This window comes from Siphateles boraxobius, unplaced genomic scaffold (genome assembly GCF_051911475.1).
Source record: "Siphateles boraxobius isolate OS27281-9 unplaced genomic scaffold, OSU_SipBor_1 8, whole genome shotgun sequence".
Taxonomy (NCBI): domain Eukaryota; kingdom Metazoa; phylum Chordata; class Actinopteri; order Cypriniformes; family Leuciscidae; genus Siphateles; species Siphateles boraxobius.
In genome coordinates, this window is record NW_027509208.1 from 1,089,607 (window position 1) to 1,106,280 (window position 16,674).

Genomic DNA, 16,674 nt, shown 5'->3' on the forward strand with positions numbered 1-16,674 from the left:
TTACTATGGAGGTCAATGGGATCCATATCAACTGTCTGGTTACCGACATTCTTCAAAATATCTTCCTTTGTGTTCAGAAGTAAGAAATTAATACAGGTTTGAAACAACTTGAGGGTGAGTAAATGATGACAGACTTAATTTTTAAGTGAACTATTCCTTTAAGCCAGAGTTAGAACTTAGATCAGTTAGGACATTTAAATAGTTTTTATAAACATGCCTTAGAAAACATTACTGGTGTGCATCTTGAGATAAAACAACAAATTGCTTTCAGTGAAAACAGCTCAAACATGCATAATTAGCAAGCAACAAGCAGGTTTTTGTGTATCCTTTGACACGTTTACTTAAATTTATTTCCATCTATATTTTTGCTACTGCAAATTTCAAGACACTCTGTGAATAGCTCAATGGTAAGCATGTTGGTTACGCAATGTGGAATAACCAAGTTCAAGTCCTGATCAGAACACTTCATCTGACCATTGATTTTTCTAGACCAAGATAGATTTAATCCAGAAATATACAGTATACTATACATTCATATAATCTGTACATGCTAGGGGTGTAACAATATATCGTGTCCCAATATATCGCAATACAAAAATGCAACAATATGTATCGTGGATAGTGACAATATGTATCGTGGTATATTACATATGTATATGTAATATGTACCCAAAATAAAAATTGCCATGTGAGAAAAAATTCAAGTTTCTGAGTCAGTACTACATTAAACTACAATATATAATGTTGAATATAATGTATAATAATGCAACGGGGGAATATTTGTGGGTCCTGATAATGCCAATTGTCTTATGTTACCAGTAAAAAGTGGTATCATTATTTTAAATATATCTAGCCAGTGACAGAGTGCAAGCATATTCGCCTAAAATAATTCTGTATTTTCAGCTTCAGAATCATGAAAATTTTTATTCTGGTGTCATCATTGTTCAAGCCTATTCATTTACACCCCCAATGTAATATCAAATTTAGTATTTAATCAAAAGAACATTTTTTGTTAACCTTTTATCATATGTCTTGGAGTATCGCAATAATATTGTATCGTGAGATGTATCGAATCGTGACATTCGGGTATCGTTACACCCCTAATACATGCTGTGTAAATATGTGGGAAACTGCATAAAACTGGAGAGCATACACTTTAGCAGCTCTCCTCTTGGGCCGACCACTAGAAGTGAGTTCAGAAGTATCAGAGATTGCTGAATCGTCATGTTGTGGTGGAGTCTGTGAAATGATCTCCTTTCTCCTCCTTTTGGCAGGAGTCTTTGCCTTAGAACCTTGATTCTTTTGGGTTCCCTCTGCATTAACTGGGCTTTCCTGGTCCACACCTGGGGGAACCTGGGAGGTCAGTCCTAGAAAAGACAGTCACAATAAAAGATTCATGAACGCAGTGGGAATTAGATCCATTTCTCAGTATGTATTCACTTATAAGGCATAAAGAACAAAAGCAACATGCCTTATTGGCAGAACTTGGTTCTCCTCTAATGACAAACTAGTAATATAAGAGCAGGAGGTTTATAGTTAACTAAAACTAAAACCATAAAAAAAACATCTTTGTAACTTCAAAATAAAATAAACATTGAATACTGAAATAACACGCTTACCAGACATTTGCATCTCTGACTGCATCTTTTGCGGCTCTGAGTCCTGAGTAGCTCCTTTACTCTCCTGGTTAATCTGTCCCGGTTGGTTATCCGTGTTCTTTTCACATGGCAAACCCATTTTTTCGCCTTTCTGCTCGCCCAACTTCAGGGCAACTGCTGCCATTAATACCGGTTCTTTCACAGAACTGCTCTCAGCACAGTCTAGAAGTAAAGAAATGTGTTGATTATATATACAATGGTTTAAAATCAAATGTTTACAAAAATAGAATACAGAATAGGAGTATAAGCATGTTCAAGCAACATTTCATTAATTACCATAATATTACAAATAATACATATAAAAAACCATAGCATTGTCAAGGCATCATGCACTTTTCTGGTACTATTTTGTTAGTGTGATATTAAAATTGAATCAAATGTGTACAAAAATAGAATATCAAATAAAAAATATAGGCAGTAAAAGCATGTTCAAGCAACATTTCATTAAATACCATGATATTACAGAAAATGCATATCCAAAAACCATGGCATTGTCAAGGCATCATACACTTTTCTGGTACTATTCTGTTAGTGTATACTAAAATGTAATCAAATGTGTACAAAAATAGACTATCAAAAAAAATTAAATAATAATAATAATATATATATAGGAAATACAAACAAAAATAGAAGATTCAATACCAAAACCATGGTATTGTCATCATGACACACTTTTCTTGTACTTTTTTTGTTAGTATGATACTAAATTGTTCAGAAATAGGAATCCACGCATGCGCAAAGCCCCGATGACAGGCGCCTTACCAACACAACATTTAGCTTACTTAGGTTATGCCAAACAATAATCACTCAAGTCATTTAAATCTCATAAAAGCAAAATAAATAATTAAATAAATCTGACATTACATTGTAAAAAGTTCAAAACCGCTTTTAAAATAAGCAACGTTGTATACTGCCTCGAGTTGATGGATGTTCCTTCTCCTTGAGAAGCCCATTATATTCCAAAAAATAACTTTATAATAAGAAACCCTTGCTTCGATAAAGGACAGGAAAGACATGGGCTTTTTCTCTACACCGACAGCTTTTAACAGTGGCTCAGGCTGATCGTCCACTCTTTCCTTCAACCACACGGTCTGCGATTCACGCGGGTTCGAATCCAACTCACCTGACACAATGAAAGACTCGCTGCCGTCAGACGCCCGCTGGGTACAATCTGTCCGATCCCGATTTAAATTAAAACACAAGTATTCAAACGTGCTGTACAGAAATATGCTGCTTTTCTATGAAACTCCTCAGCTAAAGCATTTTTGACATCTGCTAGCCGCCGCCGCCGCCATGTTTTAAGGGTCGCCCATGACCTCGTTTGCTCATTACCGCCCCCTATCCAACACTGACACCAGAGAGGTTTTAAATATGTGCGTGTTCCCGCCTGACCACGAGGTGGTGTCAATGTGGTCAAGCACAGTAGAGTGCTTTACACCCAATGCCATATGTACACGTGCGCGCTTTTACAAAAACAACATGCCTTCCTCTTATCCTCTGCCATTTGCAGAAGTAATTGGTGATCTTTTTCAAATCTTAAACAAGAAAGCTGTGTAATCTTTTGTAGGTGTATTTAGATGATCAATCATGTGCAAAAATTCTGTTTTGAGTTGTATTCATTTTACATTTTATAGTAGTTATGGGTTTTAATGGATATGTGGAAGTTTTTTTTTGGTTTACTGTTTTGTTTTTTGTTTACATGTTTTGAAATTCATTCAAGCAAAAAAAGAAGAAACCCCACATCGGTACACACACACACACACACACACACACACACACACACACACACACACACACACACACACACACACACACACACACACACACACACACACACGGTTTATGTGGACACTACAAAGGCATAATGGTTTTTATACTGTACAGTATATTATATCCCCTTACACTAACCCTACCCCTAGACTTATCCATCACAGAAAACTTTAAAAAAAATGCTAAAACACACACACACACACACACACACACACACACACACACACACACACACACACACACACACACACACACACACACACACACACACACACACACACACACACTTAATATTACTAATAGTAAATTAAAAATTCAGTATTTATATAACATTGCTGAACACAGAAAAAATAGTCACAAGCTAACATATAAACATTTATTGACTTGATTAGTGAAATGTTAAGCACATTTGAACTGTTAAGGAGGATTAATCCTACCGATTTTACATTTGTAAGCCATTTTTACTTTGAGCATATGTGTGTGCATGTATATTTAAAATATTCTGTTTTCAAAAAGACAGATGTGGTTTTCTAAAACTTTAACTCTTTAAAATAAAAATAAAAAATGATGTTTATCAGTAGACAAGCTCATTTTGGGTCATTTTAATCAACACAACAGTTTTTGAACTCATCGTCTCCCCAGGAACACTTCTTCTAAAGCACAAAGTAACTTCACACTGAAAGGCTAATGCAGCACAGATCACCGTCAGAATCACACTTAATAATATCACAAAAAACAGCAGCATTCATGAACATTGTAACATGCATCGGTTTCAATAAGTTGGTCACTGGTCTAATGTAAAACTTATGAGGTGCGCCGCATGAGACACAGCTACTACATTCATACATAGATATACTTATTTAAAATATTTTATTCCAAAAATGAAATAAATAATAAAGTCAAATTGTGATATTACTTTCTTTAAGAGAAGTTTTAAAATGTTTGCTGTGGCCTTTCAATATATGCAGCTCTTCCTGTCAATAAAAAGGGAAACACAATTCTACATCCTACAACTACAAACACTACCGTTTGCATTTGTTGGAATTAATAAGATTTTTTTATTTTTAAAGAAAAGAATACTTTTATTCAGCAAGGAGGCATTACATTGATCAAAAGTGACAGTAAAGAAATGTATTATGTGCTGATCTTTTGAGCTTTCTATTCATCAAAGTATCCTGAAAAAACATGATTTCCACAATTAAAAAAAAAAAGTTGATAATATTGAAAAAAAATTCTTGATCAGCAAATCAGAATATTAGATTGATTTTTGAAGGATCATGTGACACTGAAGACTGGAGTAATGATGCTGAAAATTCAGCTTTGCCATCACAGGAATAAATTACATTTTAAAGTATATTAAATAGAAAAACGTTATTTTAAATTGTAATAATATTTCAGAATATAATTATTATGTTTACTGCATTTTTGATCAAATAAATACAGGCTTGGTGAGCAATTCGTAAGAGACGATTCATTTCAAAAACATTAAAAAAATCTTACCGACCTCAAACTTTTGAACGGTAGTGTATCTCTTTATTCTTTTGAGGTAAACACAGGAGAAATTCCATTTTGTAAAAGGAGCAGGAATGATTTATGACTGAAGCCCATGTCTCTGGCTGGACGCAGGCTTGGTGACAGGCCGTCTGAGGGCCCACCGGTCCTCTGCCTCTGATTCGCTGCTGGAGCTGGAGCTGCTGCTCAGACGGTCACTGCCGCTGAACTCATAGCAGTCTTTCTCCTGTCCGCTTTCTTTCTCCTTCCGTCTGTTCCGCCCCTCCTTCCTCTTTATTTCCACTCTTCCAGGGCTTGACACGGGCATCGTCTGTCTGTCCTGCCAGGTGCTGGATACCTGGGGAAAACTGAGGGCTGGATCTGGTGACGGAAGGTCTGGAGGCTTCATGGATTCTTCCTTCAGCTGAGTCTTATGCAGCTTATCTAACTTTGAACTCTTAGACTTGGACCGAACAACAAACCAGTCCTGTGTAAAATAATAACAGTGAAAATATTTGTTATAAAAAGTACATTTTTATGATAAAAAGGAGCATAAATGTATTGTGTTATTTTAGTATTTTTAATATACTATTACAGTTTTTATTCATATTTTTTATTACCTCTTATTTTAAATATTTGATTTGTTTTTATTGAAACTTATAAACAATTTACCTGAGAATGAATGGAATTGATGTGGTACTTGACTCCACTTTCAGAGTTGAATTCTTTCTTACATATCAAGCATTTATACTTCCCAGTCTCAAATTCACCCTGCAGAGAAAAAAAAAAAACTTAATATCTTCATAAATGAATCCTGTACCAGAGCAAATCTAATTATAATAAACAGGTAATAAATAAAAAGGCAATATTTATTTAGTTTCAATTAAACTGCAGATAGATTTATTTTCTGGTTAAAAAAATACATTCAAAAGTTTGGGTTTGGTAAGATTTAAAAAAAAAAAAAAAATTAATACATTCATTCAGTAATGATTCATTAAATTAATCAAAAGTGACAGTAAAGACATTAATAATGTTACGAAAGATTTCTGTTTCAAATAAATGCTGTTCTTTTGAAATGTATATTCAATCCAGAAAAAAAGAATCATAGATACTTATAATTATATAGCTATCCATGTAATGATAATTATGTAATTACACTTTTATTTCTTTCCGTATGATACTTTGATAATTATAAGAAATGTTTCTTGAACAGTAAAACAGCATATTAGTATGATTTCTGAAGGATTATGTGACACTTGAATAATGATGCTGAAAATTCAGCTTTTATATCACAGGAATAAATTGCATTTCAAAATATACTAAAATAATAAATACAAATAGTTATTGTAAGTTGTAATAATATGTCAGAATATAATTTTTTACCGTGTTTTTTTATCAAATAAATACAGGCTTGGTGAGCCTTAAAAAAACACTCACCGACACCAAATTTTTAAACGGCAGTGTATAGTATTGCGGCAGTATATAAGAATTTATTCCATTTAATATACCAAATATCCTGTAATGTAAGCATTTATGTACATGTCTTAAAACAAAAGGGAAGTCATTCCTACCAAGGTACATAACCCAAGATGAGCCTTTAGACCAGATACGCTGGTATAGAAGCAGCCACATCCCTAAAATGACAACACAGATCACATTTGGTACAGCAAAACAAATCATTCACTAAAAATCTTTCCTTTTGCATAATGCTACATTCATTCCACCAATGTAAAACATATGCAAGACTTTAATGATTGCACCTTTAAAGGGATAGTTCACCCAAAAATGAAAATTCTGTCAGTATTTACTCTCCCTCATGTTGTTCAACCCCGTAAGACCTTCGTTCATCTTCGAAACATGAATTAAGATATTTTTGATTAAATCTGAGAGCTGGATCACTCCTCCATAAGCTTCTTCAGGGTTTGAAACTTGCCAGCCCCGAAAAGTTATTAAAGACATCGTTAAAATAGTCCAAGTGACTACAGTGGCTCAATCTTTAGTTTATCAAGCGACGAGAATACTTTTTGTTCGCAAAAAAAAACTAAAATAAGGACTTTATTTCAACTGTTCATTTCCTTCTCTGTGGGCGTCGAGTCAGTTCACTAGTGTAACAGCGCAGCGCTTCTGTGTTGTACGTCACACGCATAACACACATGACCAGCGTCGGCCAATAGTGAGCCTACGTGTGACGTAGCTCTACGCTATCACACTACGCTAACTGACTCGACGCCCACAGAGAAGGAAATGAATAGTAGAAATAAAGTCGTTATTTTTGTTTGTTTTTGCGCACAAAAAGTATTCTCGTCGCTTGATAAACTTAAGATTGAGCCACTGTAGTCACTTGGACTATTTTAACGATGTCTTTAATAACTTTTTGAGGCCGGCAGGTTTCAATCCCTGAAGAAGCTTATGGAGGAGTGATCCAGCTCTCAGATTTCATCAAAAATATCTTAATTCGTGTCCCGAAGATGAACGAAGGTCTTACGGGGTTGGAACAACATGAGGGAGAGTAATTACTGACAGAATTTTCATTTTTGGGTAAACTATCCCTTTAAGTTAAAAATAATGGTGAAAAGTTATGGAACAATAACAGTTTATGCATGATCACACCTTGTTGGGACACTGCACTTTTTTATGCAGTTTGACTTCATTCTTCCACTGCCGAAGAGTCTCCTGGCTGAAGGCCGGCAACCCTGGACGGGAATACTTCAGCTACATGAACACAAAAATACCATAAATGCCTACAAAAATGAATTCAATGCCACTTCGTCATTCACAGTCTGTCAGGACGTATATGTTTAGCAGCACCTTCCTGTCGTCTGGTACCAGGTCACGCTGGACTTTCCTTTTGGGCCATTCCTTCAGCAGCTCCTCACTGGCGATCTCCCTCAGGTGGAACACGGCCACCTGCGCCGACAAGCGTTTGGCCCGTCCGCTCGGTGTACGCTCTGGGACGGGCTCTTTCTGTGTCTTTACTTCCTCTACTTCAACTTCTTGGTCCGTCTGCAACAGATAATGGTGTCTTATCTGCAGAAACTTCAACAGCCTGAATGAGAATCAATCATGTTAGAAGAGATAAACTGAATAATGTGTAAGAACTCACGGGACCGTGCTCGTTCTTGAGGTGGTACTCCAGACCCGCTCTGGAACGATACGCTTTTCCACAGTGCTTACAGTTCATTAAGAGTTTCTCCAGTTCTGACGCCTCTTTGCCACATTTCTTCATATGATACACGTAACCCATTATACTAGTAAAACTTCCTGTGCAACCCTAAAAAAACAACAACAACATTCATTTAAGAATGGTACAACAGCAGCAATTCTAAACATCCACAATGCTATATAGTCATGTTTTTATTTATTATATTTTTCACTTTTTCTCTACTGTTGTCGATAAGATTTTTTTTGTAAGAATTCTCTTGTGCTTAGCAAGACGCATTTATTTAATCCAAAATGCAGTAAAAGAGTAAAATTTTGTGACTTTTATTACAAATTAAAATAACTCTTTTCTATTTTAATATATTTTAAAATGTATTTTTTCCTGTTATGGCATAGCTGAATTTTCAGTGTCACATGATCCTTCATTAATCATTCTAATATGCTGATTTACTGCTCAAGAAACATTAATGTTGAAAACAGTTCTGCTGCTCAATATTTTTGTGGAAACCATGTTTTTTTATGATTATGTTTTTTTGATTTTAATTTTTTTTCATAATTTATTATTTACAGCATTTATTTGAAATATAAATATTTTGTAACATTATAAATATATTTACTGTCACTTTTGATTTATTTAATGTGTCCTTGTTAAATAAAAGTATTTTATCTTTTATTTAAAATAAATCTTACTGACTTTACACTTTTAAACTGTCATGTACTTTATTTCATTTTCTTGTTTATCACTAATACCTTTCCATTTTTAATGTGGTGACCTGTACTTTAAACGATAATAATAATGATGTTTAATTTATAAAGCGTCTTTCCCAAGCTCAAGGTCACTGTACATGTATAGTATTTTGTATATATGCTATAAAAATAAAAATTATGTTTTATGCTATCGCATTATTAAATTCTCCAAAAATGTTCCATGCAGCGCTGTATCAGTATTAAATTATTTTATTACATTTTAATTATAAAATATGACCACACCTCTCTAGAACATTTTAATTTCCCCATCCTCTTTAGTACTTTCCGTAGTTTCTCCTTCACTGCTTGGTCAACTAGATCATTCCCAGTATCTGGAATGGGCTGAAAAAACAACAAGAAAATAATCTTGAAATCAACACTATCAACCTTTTCATTGTCATTTTGCTATATATATATATATAAACTAACCAAGTTGTTGTGGTCAGCCATGAGGTGGTACTTCATTCCAGTTGAAGTTTTCAGTTGTTTCTCACAGTGTGGACATGTAAAAGGATTCTACAAAATCAGGTTCAGATTTCAAACAAGTGCTAGAAAATCATGAAAACAATTATATTGTTATAAACATTGTTACAATATATGCACGTACCAGTTTGCAGGTTTCCAGGTGCTTCTTTAACCCATCCACTGTCTTTCTTCCAACACTTTTGCATTTTGGGCAGGTCACTCTACCCTTTGCCAAAATCTGCAGCTGCCATTTCTCCTCCTGACTTCCTGTAAAGAAATATTCAAAAATATTCAATATTCCTGTTTGTATCATTTAGCCTGAACAACCTGTTACCTGGTGGATAAACAGGAGACTCTTTCTTGGTGCACTGAGATGATTTCTGCTCCTGCGTCCTGTCAGTCATCTGAGTGAACTGAGCAACAGGAACTATAACAGGTACTGTTAAAGAAAAAACATACAGTCTGCACTTTTCACATTTTATCATGTGGATTATTGAAGAAAAACAGAGGTATTTCATACCTTTTTGCTTTACTTCCTCAATGTACTTTTTTAAGGAGGGCTGGTGAGCTTCAATCTTCTGCTTCTTCGATTTAAAATCTGTGGTAGAAATACTACTTGTACTCTTGGACATTATCTAGACTGTCATATATCCATTTATTCTACTTAAAGGTTTAGTTCCCTCAAAATGTTTAATTCCGTCATTAATTTCTCACCCTCATGTCGTTTCAAACCCGTAAGATTTTAGTTCCTCTTCAGAACACAAATGAGGATCTTTTTGATGAAATCTGAGATCTGAAAACACTTTGACCCTTCAAAAAGTTAGAGATCATAAAACTTGAGTGGTTTAGTCCATACTTTATGAAGAGACTTGATCACTTTATATGATGAACAGATTTAATTTAGGCTTTTATTCACATATAAACATTCATGAATGCACATATCAGTTATGATAAAAGGAAGCTCAAGCATGTTTACTTGACGTACGAGAACCAATGAGATTTATTCTCATGTGTTACACAGCAGAGTACAGAACTGGCTCAGATTTCATTAAAAATATCTTAATTTGTGTTCTGAAGATGAATGAAAGTCTTACAGGTTTGACATTAAGGTGAGTAAATGATACATTTTTGGGTGAACTAACCCTTTAAATATCTGAAAGTCTGTACTAACCTGTTTCTATTAAAGTATCTGAACTGGATCCATCAAGTTCCCCCGTCATTCTGCTGGTGTGGTCGGTGTGCCTATGTTGGCTTTCCAAACCATTGATCAGACTGGATACAATAACTGAACTGGAAGATGACCCATGGCCTGAATCGTCTGTAGGTCTCATAATCACAGGCTGGAGATCATGATACCTTAGGACATGAAGTTTTGACACCATTATTAAACCATCATGTAGATTATGCATGAAATTTACTACTCCAAAGAAGGAAATTTACTACTAAATGTCATGCATGAACACAAGTGAATACACAAAACTCACTTTTTTCTGGAGTAAGTTCTCTTTATTTTCTGAGAGCTTGTCCCCTCATTCTGAAATGCAATAACACAAATGCAATAATACAATTAGTTCTAATGGTCTCATTTGAATAATTACCTAATGTTATGACTGTTATAAACTTGCTATGAATGTTTGTGATTATGATTGTTATTTTTTCCCTCTTTTTTTGTAGATCTGATTGGTGCGTGACTCAAGCTTATCATAGCACCTTATTTAAACGATGTGCAGTTGCTAGTCGGGACTGCCGCTAAGCTACTTTACCAGACCAGTTTTGGGGCTGTTGTTTCTGTTACACATGCATGCATTTAGGGTTAGGGTTAGTTGTCCCTTATCCTGAAAATTAAAGTTATCCATACATTTATTTCCAGTCACAACTCACTAACATTACAGATAATTGATATTTTGATTATGTTGTCTTATTCATTTTCTGATGTAATAAATTAATAAATATGCGTGTGTCACACCTGGCTCAAAGATGCAACATTAAGGGTAGACGGCACAGCTGAAATAGCTCAAAAAGGAATTTATTACATCAGAAAATGTCGTTTACAGGCCCAATCAGACCTACAAAAAAAGAGAGAAAAAAAACAATTCCGTTAGGGTAACCTAACAACTGGGTCACAACACTAAATATACACTGGCATATTGATGCACAGCTCAAGGTGAGGATGCTTGGTCTTACTTTTGATGCTTTCATTCCACTACCTTCAGCCTCTTTTCCCAAATCCTTTATGACATCTGTTGAAGGCACAATCAATTGTGTTGAATCGATTCAGTGTCGCGTAAGCTACTCTAAAAAAGTAATTAATTAGTAGCTACAAATTACATTTTTAACAGTGCAATTAGATTACTGTACATTTTACACTCTGTAAAAGTATTGCATTACTCTTTACTTTCTAAATCCCATATCTACCTCGATCAGTTGAACAATACACTTTTAATTATTTTAAATAGATAATATAACATTTTTACAATTCTTTTTGAACTGAAGGTTACATTACAAACATACATTTTAACATTAGACGTTAAATTTTGATGTTAGATCCACTATTGTTTGATAAAGAACTGTTCTATAGTCTATATAGTATTTAATGCAATTACATTAGAAGTAACTGTCATTAAATTACAGAGAAATTTATAGTAATCCCTTATTTTACTTTTTCAAAATTAATAATTACATATAGATGAATTACACCCAACACTGAATTGATTTATAATAAATTACGAACAAATAATCTTTCTAAATGTATGTAACTGTAATTGATTGTCTTTACAGATAACAAAATAATAGATCTCCAGCCCTATAATGTAAAAATATTTAGTTCCTGTAGCTCAAACCTGAGAGCATGGTGGTGCTGCTAGCAAAGCCAAGGTCATGGGTTCGATTCCCAGGGAACGCAAGAACTGATTAAAATTTGTACTTTAAATGCAATGTAAGTCACTTCGAATTAAACTGCCTGCCAAATGCCTATATATGTATATTTATCTAATAATAATTGACTTCACAATCACGTAATTATGATCTGGGAATGCCATCACTTCAGAATAAGGGTTTACAAAGTTTAGTGTTTAATAAATCTCAGACTAATGAAGATTTACCTGGTTTTTGGAGGGTTAGTTTTGGTCTTGGCATTTTCCTCTTGCTGGGGACACATATGGCAGACATGTTACCCTGGGTCTGATCCATCCTATTACACACAAATCATGGATAGATACAGAGAGGCATGGATAGGGATCTACTACTGATTCTCTGTGTTACATTTTTACTGTATCATAATCATCATCAAAAACAAATAAACAACAGTCACATATAGGTAAGCTCCTATGTGGAATTTCATAATTTCATTAATTCAATGTCCCCCAATCAGGCAAGCAAATAACTTACTGGTTGAAGTATCTGAGAATAAAACACATTTGCATGCATGGACTAACCCTGTATCTGCACAAAGAAGCTGAAAGCTCCCTATGCACCTTTATTGCAGAGCATAACTGTAGTCTTCAAGAATACTGCCACCATCACATTCACTGCCCACCAATATTTCCAGCCAAAAAAGGACGCATGACGGCACTACGTCAAATAAGCCCTACATGGATGCACCCGACCGTCAAACAATTCATATGACATCGAAATACAATAAACTTTCAATTTGAAGGGGCATATCCAACACTCAATGTTCACAAAACAACCAAGAGTAGCTATAGCATACCGACAACAACGTCCTCTCGGCGAGATCACTTCATGCACGACACACCTCCTTTTCTCACCAGCCAATGAGAACGCGCCTTCATACCAAAAGGGGCGGATCTCCCGTCAGAACAACCTATCGCTGAGATCACAGGTCCCAGATCAGATTTTGACACGCCTGTGTTGTTACACTTTGCTAGGGTTGCTACGCCTTCACTGAATCGAAGTCAGGCATACTGAATTTATGTAATTTAGTTTTATCAACATCAACTTTCGGTTTCAGTACAGCAGAAATGAACAGCTCAGGGTCTTGGTTTTCGTGGTTCCCAAACACAAGGGGGTTCACCAAAGAAAAGGTAGGCTACAATAAACAAACATTTAAAATATGCCATGGACTAACTAATAATCCAAAATACGCTTTTGTTACTCCAAAGGTGCTAGCATGGAAGTGAACTGGTGCCTGTGTCAGTGTTAATAGCTATAATCTTTATTGTCATATGTTTCAGGAGGGCAGAGCTCTTCGAGAACAAATCAAGATAATATCTGGGTGTACTGTCCTAGATGGTATGTGTGTCTCACCTGATAATAATGTTTCTAATGACATTTATTTGATCACACCCCCTTGACAAATGTAAAAATGAAAGTGACATGCTACATTATTTCCATCTGTTTCTAGATGCAGGCATTGATGATGCTCAAGTTCTAAGTTTGACAAGAGAGGATCTGAATGAGCTTTTTCCAGGAATCAGGAACTTTCAGCTCCGAAGGACCATTATGGGGCTTATCACAGACACAGTGAAGGTAATGTCTGCGGTCCAGAAGCTGGTGGAATTGAACTTCAGTGGCCCCCAAAAATATTCACACACTCCTAAAAGTGTAGGGAATTTATGGTATGAATGTTTGATCTAAACTGAAGTTCACACAGGTGTCACCACGTTCACATTACGTTAAATAGGAACATGTTCCACCAATGTTTGACATAGTTCACCCCAAAATGAAAATTGTCATCATTTACTCACTATCATGTTGTCCCAAACCTGTATGAGTTTCTAAGCCAAAGATATTTTGAAGATATTTTGAATAATGTTGGTAACCAGACAGTTGACTGTGGCCATTCACTTCCATAGTATTTTTTTTTCTCTACTATGGAAGTCAGTGGCTACTGTCAACTGTCTGGTTACCAGCAAGTACCTGTGATTTTTGATTTATATATTTTTTTTATTCCAAAAAGGATTCACTTCAATCTGGCCCAGAAACATTTGCCGGAGCACTGAAGCATTTAATGGACAAAAACAACAGCAGTGAGTAGCAGTTGTAGCAGACCAAGGGACTTTTTTTTGTTGTAAAAGAGACGTTTCATAGCATTCTTCTAACTTTGTCCCAGATGATGCTGCTGTTCAGGATGTTTTGAAGGAGTCCCTTCAAGCTTTTAGAGAAATGGAGGAGAAGCTCAAAGCAACACAGGCATCTCTGAAACCATACATTGAGGTCTTGAACAGTCTCACAGAGGCATCAGCTAGAAAAGAGCCCAGGGATACAGAAGGAACTTCAAGCAGGAGAACATTTCCAAGCTCATCCCAAAAAGATTTAATCTCTCCAACCATAAAGACTCCTTATCGTGAGTAACAGTTAAACCTTTTATATTTCAATTAATAATTTATTATACTGTACATACTGACGTTTACATTTAGTTTTACATTTATCAAAATTCTAAAATAAAATATAAAATGTAGGTTAAAATGAACTTCTGGGTCCCACTTTTTTTACCCACCCTATTATATTTCTTTCTATTTTTGCAGAGCCTCTAGTCAAAGTGTTTCCAATTATCTGTGGCCAAACCTTGGGAGCTGACAGGGAAATAATGGCACGGCTCAAGGGAGTTACTGGGAGTGAATTATGGGACTGTCAGTTGATACTGGTCTTCTGTCCCGTTGCATCACGAGCTGGAACTGACATTGAAGATGCATTGAGGAAAATTCCAGGTAAATATAACGTTTTTGAGAGGAATGTAGCCAATTTACGACAAGGTTAATGTCAATATATCCAGAAACATGTATAATTTACAATATAGTTGTCCTAGAAAGCACTCTTTAATTAATGGTTAGAGAACTAATCTGTAAACGCTAATATTATAGATTCAGTCCTTCATAGATATTCTTGCTCAATTTAAATCGTAATTATAATGTTAATTCATTCTTATTTTGTTTATCTTCACAGGTGATAAACCAGCAGTCCTGGTGATGATGTACCATACCTTCAACCGTGACTATGTGTGTCCCAGCTGTAATATAACATCTCAAATGAACATTGTGGAATATGTTAACATTCTCTTCCATGACTCACAACACGGTCTTCTGAAATGTCCAGCAAACGAACTTGCAATTTCCAAACTTCAGTCGGTCTTAAACCAGTACATGTAAACAGTCCCACCTCAAAAAACTCTTAAAATGATGATTCAATGCATGTCTGTTATATGGTCATATGAATGGACAAAAACAACAAGTCTGCTAATAAACATTTAGGACTGGTTTGTTGATTCCAAAAAATTTAATATATTCAGACAATTTCAACACAATTTTAGTAACGCCAATAGCAGGAATATTAGAAAAAAGCCTTTTCCACCAATGCTGTGATATCATGCCAAAATGCTAGTTCTCACCTTCTTGTAGGCACATTTAAATTCATGTACATCTCACACATCAGAAGTGATACCTCATGCCATCATGATTAATAACCTGGCTTTTTAAAATGCATTAAGAGAGAAGTTGCGTGTTTTTACAGGCTAAAACAACAAGCAAGCTTGTATTCAACCTACATAGATAACACATATTTGACTGTAGCAGGTGCATTAAAACCTGCGCTTATTTCGGATCCGCGAACTTCTCCTTATCATACTTTGGCCTATATTGTGCGCATCATTCACAAATCACAAACCGAAAAAAGAAAAATAAACATTGTAATGCTTTCTCAAACAATATATGCATCCGAGTTAATATACTGATTTAGGGAGACGGTCCTCACCAACGTAGTCCAGCAACCCGGAAAAAACTGTTGGCATGATTATGAAATGTTCGACAGCCAGTCGCCATACTTGATGAGTAACCAGCTTTCCAGGTTACTGGAATTTCCCTAGACACAGATACATCCGTCTTTGCACCACACGACCATGGATAATCATGGATATTATTTCCCATTAACACACTCAGAGGGAAACACAAAAGCCAAAAACAAACATGGTATGGTTGGGTCAGTCGAGACAAAAGTGCTCATTTGTTTACATTCGAGTGATTGGCCAGAGCATTTTGTGCTTTTCAAGTGTCTTTAGTTTGAAAAGCCCTGTCACTGGCTTGGTCCTTTCTTCCGATTGCTCCAGTAATTGTTGTAGGCCTTGTTGAACATGTTCTTGCAGCTGAGTTTAGCATTCAGGCGGGAGCAGATGAGGAAGGAGCCGCCCATTTTGCGATGCAGGGAGTAGGTTTCTTCTGGTGGAGGGATGAGCCGCTGTTTCAGCATGACAGGGATGAGGTTGTGGATGCGCTCCGTGGTGCTCTGCGCCCCGAAGTCAAAGGGCTCCACAGAGGCAAAAGCCTCGCCCAGGATCATCACCGCATCCACGTGGGCGTTCACCATGGCCTTGATGAGTAGAAGAGGATGTGTAAACGCATGACTGTCGTGTGTGAAGCCCCGAAAACAAAAT

At 35.7% G+C, this 16,674-nt stretch overlaps 5 protein-coding genes across 6 annotated transcripts in view; 1 reads left to right on the forward strand and 4 right to left on the reverse strand.

The window, feature by feature from the left end:
- The window catches only part of gtf3c2 (general transcription factor IIIC, polypeptide 2, beta), a 28,580-nt gene extending 25,575 nt beyond the window's left edge, over positions 1-3,005 (reverse strand). Inside the window, exons 1-3 of one of the 2 annotated variants that reach the window (XM_077220913.1) lie at positions 2,782-3,005; positions 1,620-1,820; positions 1,154-1,367 (exon numbers count right to left, since the gene is read on the reverse strand). In XM_077220913.1, coding sequence (XP_077077028.1) covers positions 1,154-1,367; positions 1,620-1,782 — 377 coding nt within the window. In that variant the 5' untranslated portion in view covers positions 1,783-1,820; positions 2,782-3,005. The remainder of the gene's footprint in view (positions 1-1,153; positions 1,368-1,619; positions 1,821-2,781) is intronic. The other variant, XM_077220914.1, reaches the window with a different exon arrangement.
- Positions 1-16,674, reverse strand: part of LOC143729596 (uncharacterized) — a 700,608-nt gene that overhangs the window by 530,543 nt on the left and 153,391 nt on the right. The window lies entirely within an intron of this gene.
- Positions 3,791-13,036, reverse strand: znf512 (zinc finger protein 512). Its single transcript, XM_077220250.1, has 16 exons — positions 13,000-13,036; positions 12,392-12,480; positions 11,475-11,530; positions 10,775-10,824; positions 10,462-10,646; positions 9,811-9,888; positions 9,625-9,729; positions 9,433-9,557; positions 9,255-9,341; positions 9,069-9,167; positions 8,023-8,190; positions 7,728-7,922; positions 7,530-7,631; positions 6,491-6,553; positions 5,592-5,690; positions 3,791-5,406 (listed from the first exon to the last, which is right to left on the reverse strand). Exons 2-16 carry the CDS (start codon positions 12,477-12,479, stop codon positions 5,020-5,022), a joined length of 1,887 nt encoding a protein of 628 aa, XP_077076365.1. The 5' UTR covers position 12,480; positions 13,000-13,036; the 3' UTR covers positions 3,791-5,019.
- On the forward strand, positions 13,172-15,949 carry LOC143729160 (uncharacterized). Its single transcript, XM_077220252.1, has 7 exons — positions 13,172-13,333; positions 13,484-13,541; positions 13,654-13,778; positions 14,209-14,278; positions 14,362-14,595; positions 14,777-14,959; positions 15,195-15,949. Exons 1-7 carry the CDS (start codon positions 13,271-13,273, stop codon positions 15,395-15,397), a joined length of 936 nt encoding a protein of 311 aa, XP_077076367.1. The 5' UTR covers positions 13,172-13,270; the 3' UTR covers positions 15,398-15,949.
- Positions 15,506-16,674, reverse strand: part of coq8aa (coenzyme Q8A, genome duplicate a) — a 32,154-nt gene continuing 30,985 nt past the window's right edge. The window contains exon 15 of the mRNA XM_077220251.1: positions 15,506-16,610. Within this exon, the coding sequence (XP_077076366.1) occupies positions 16,317-16,610 (294 nt within the window). The 3' untranslated portion in view covers positions 15,506-16,316. The remainder of the gene's footprint in view (positions 16,611-16,674) is intronic.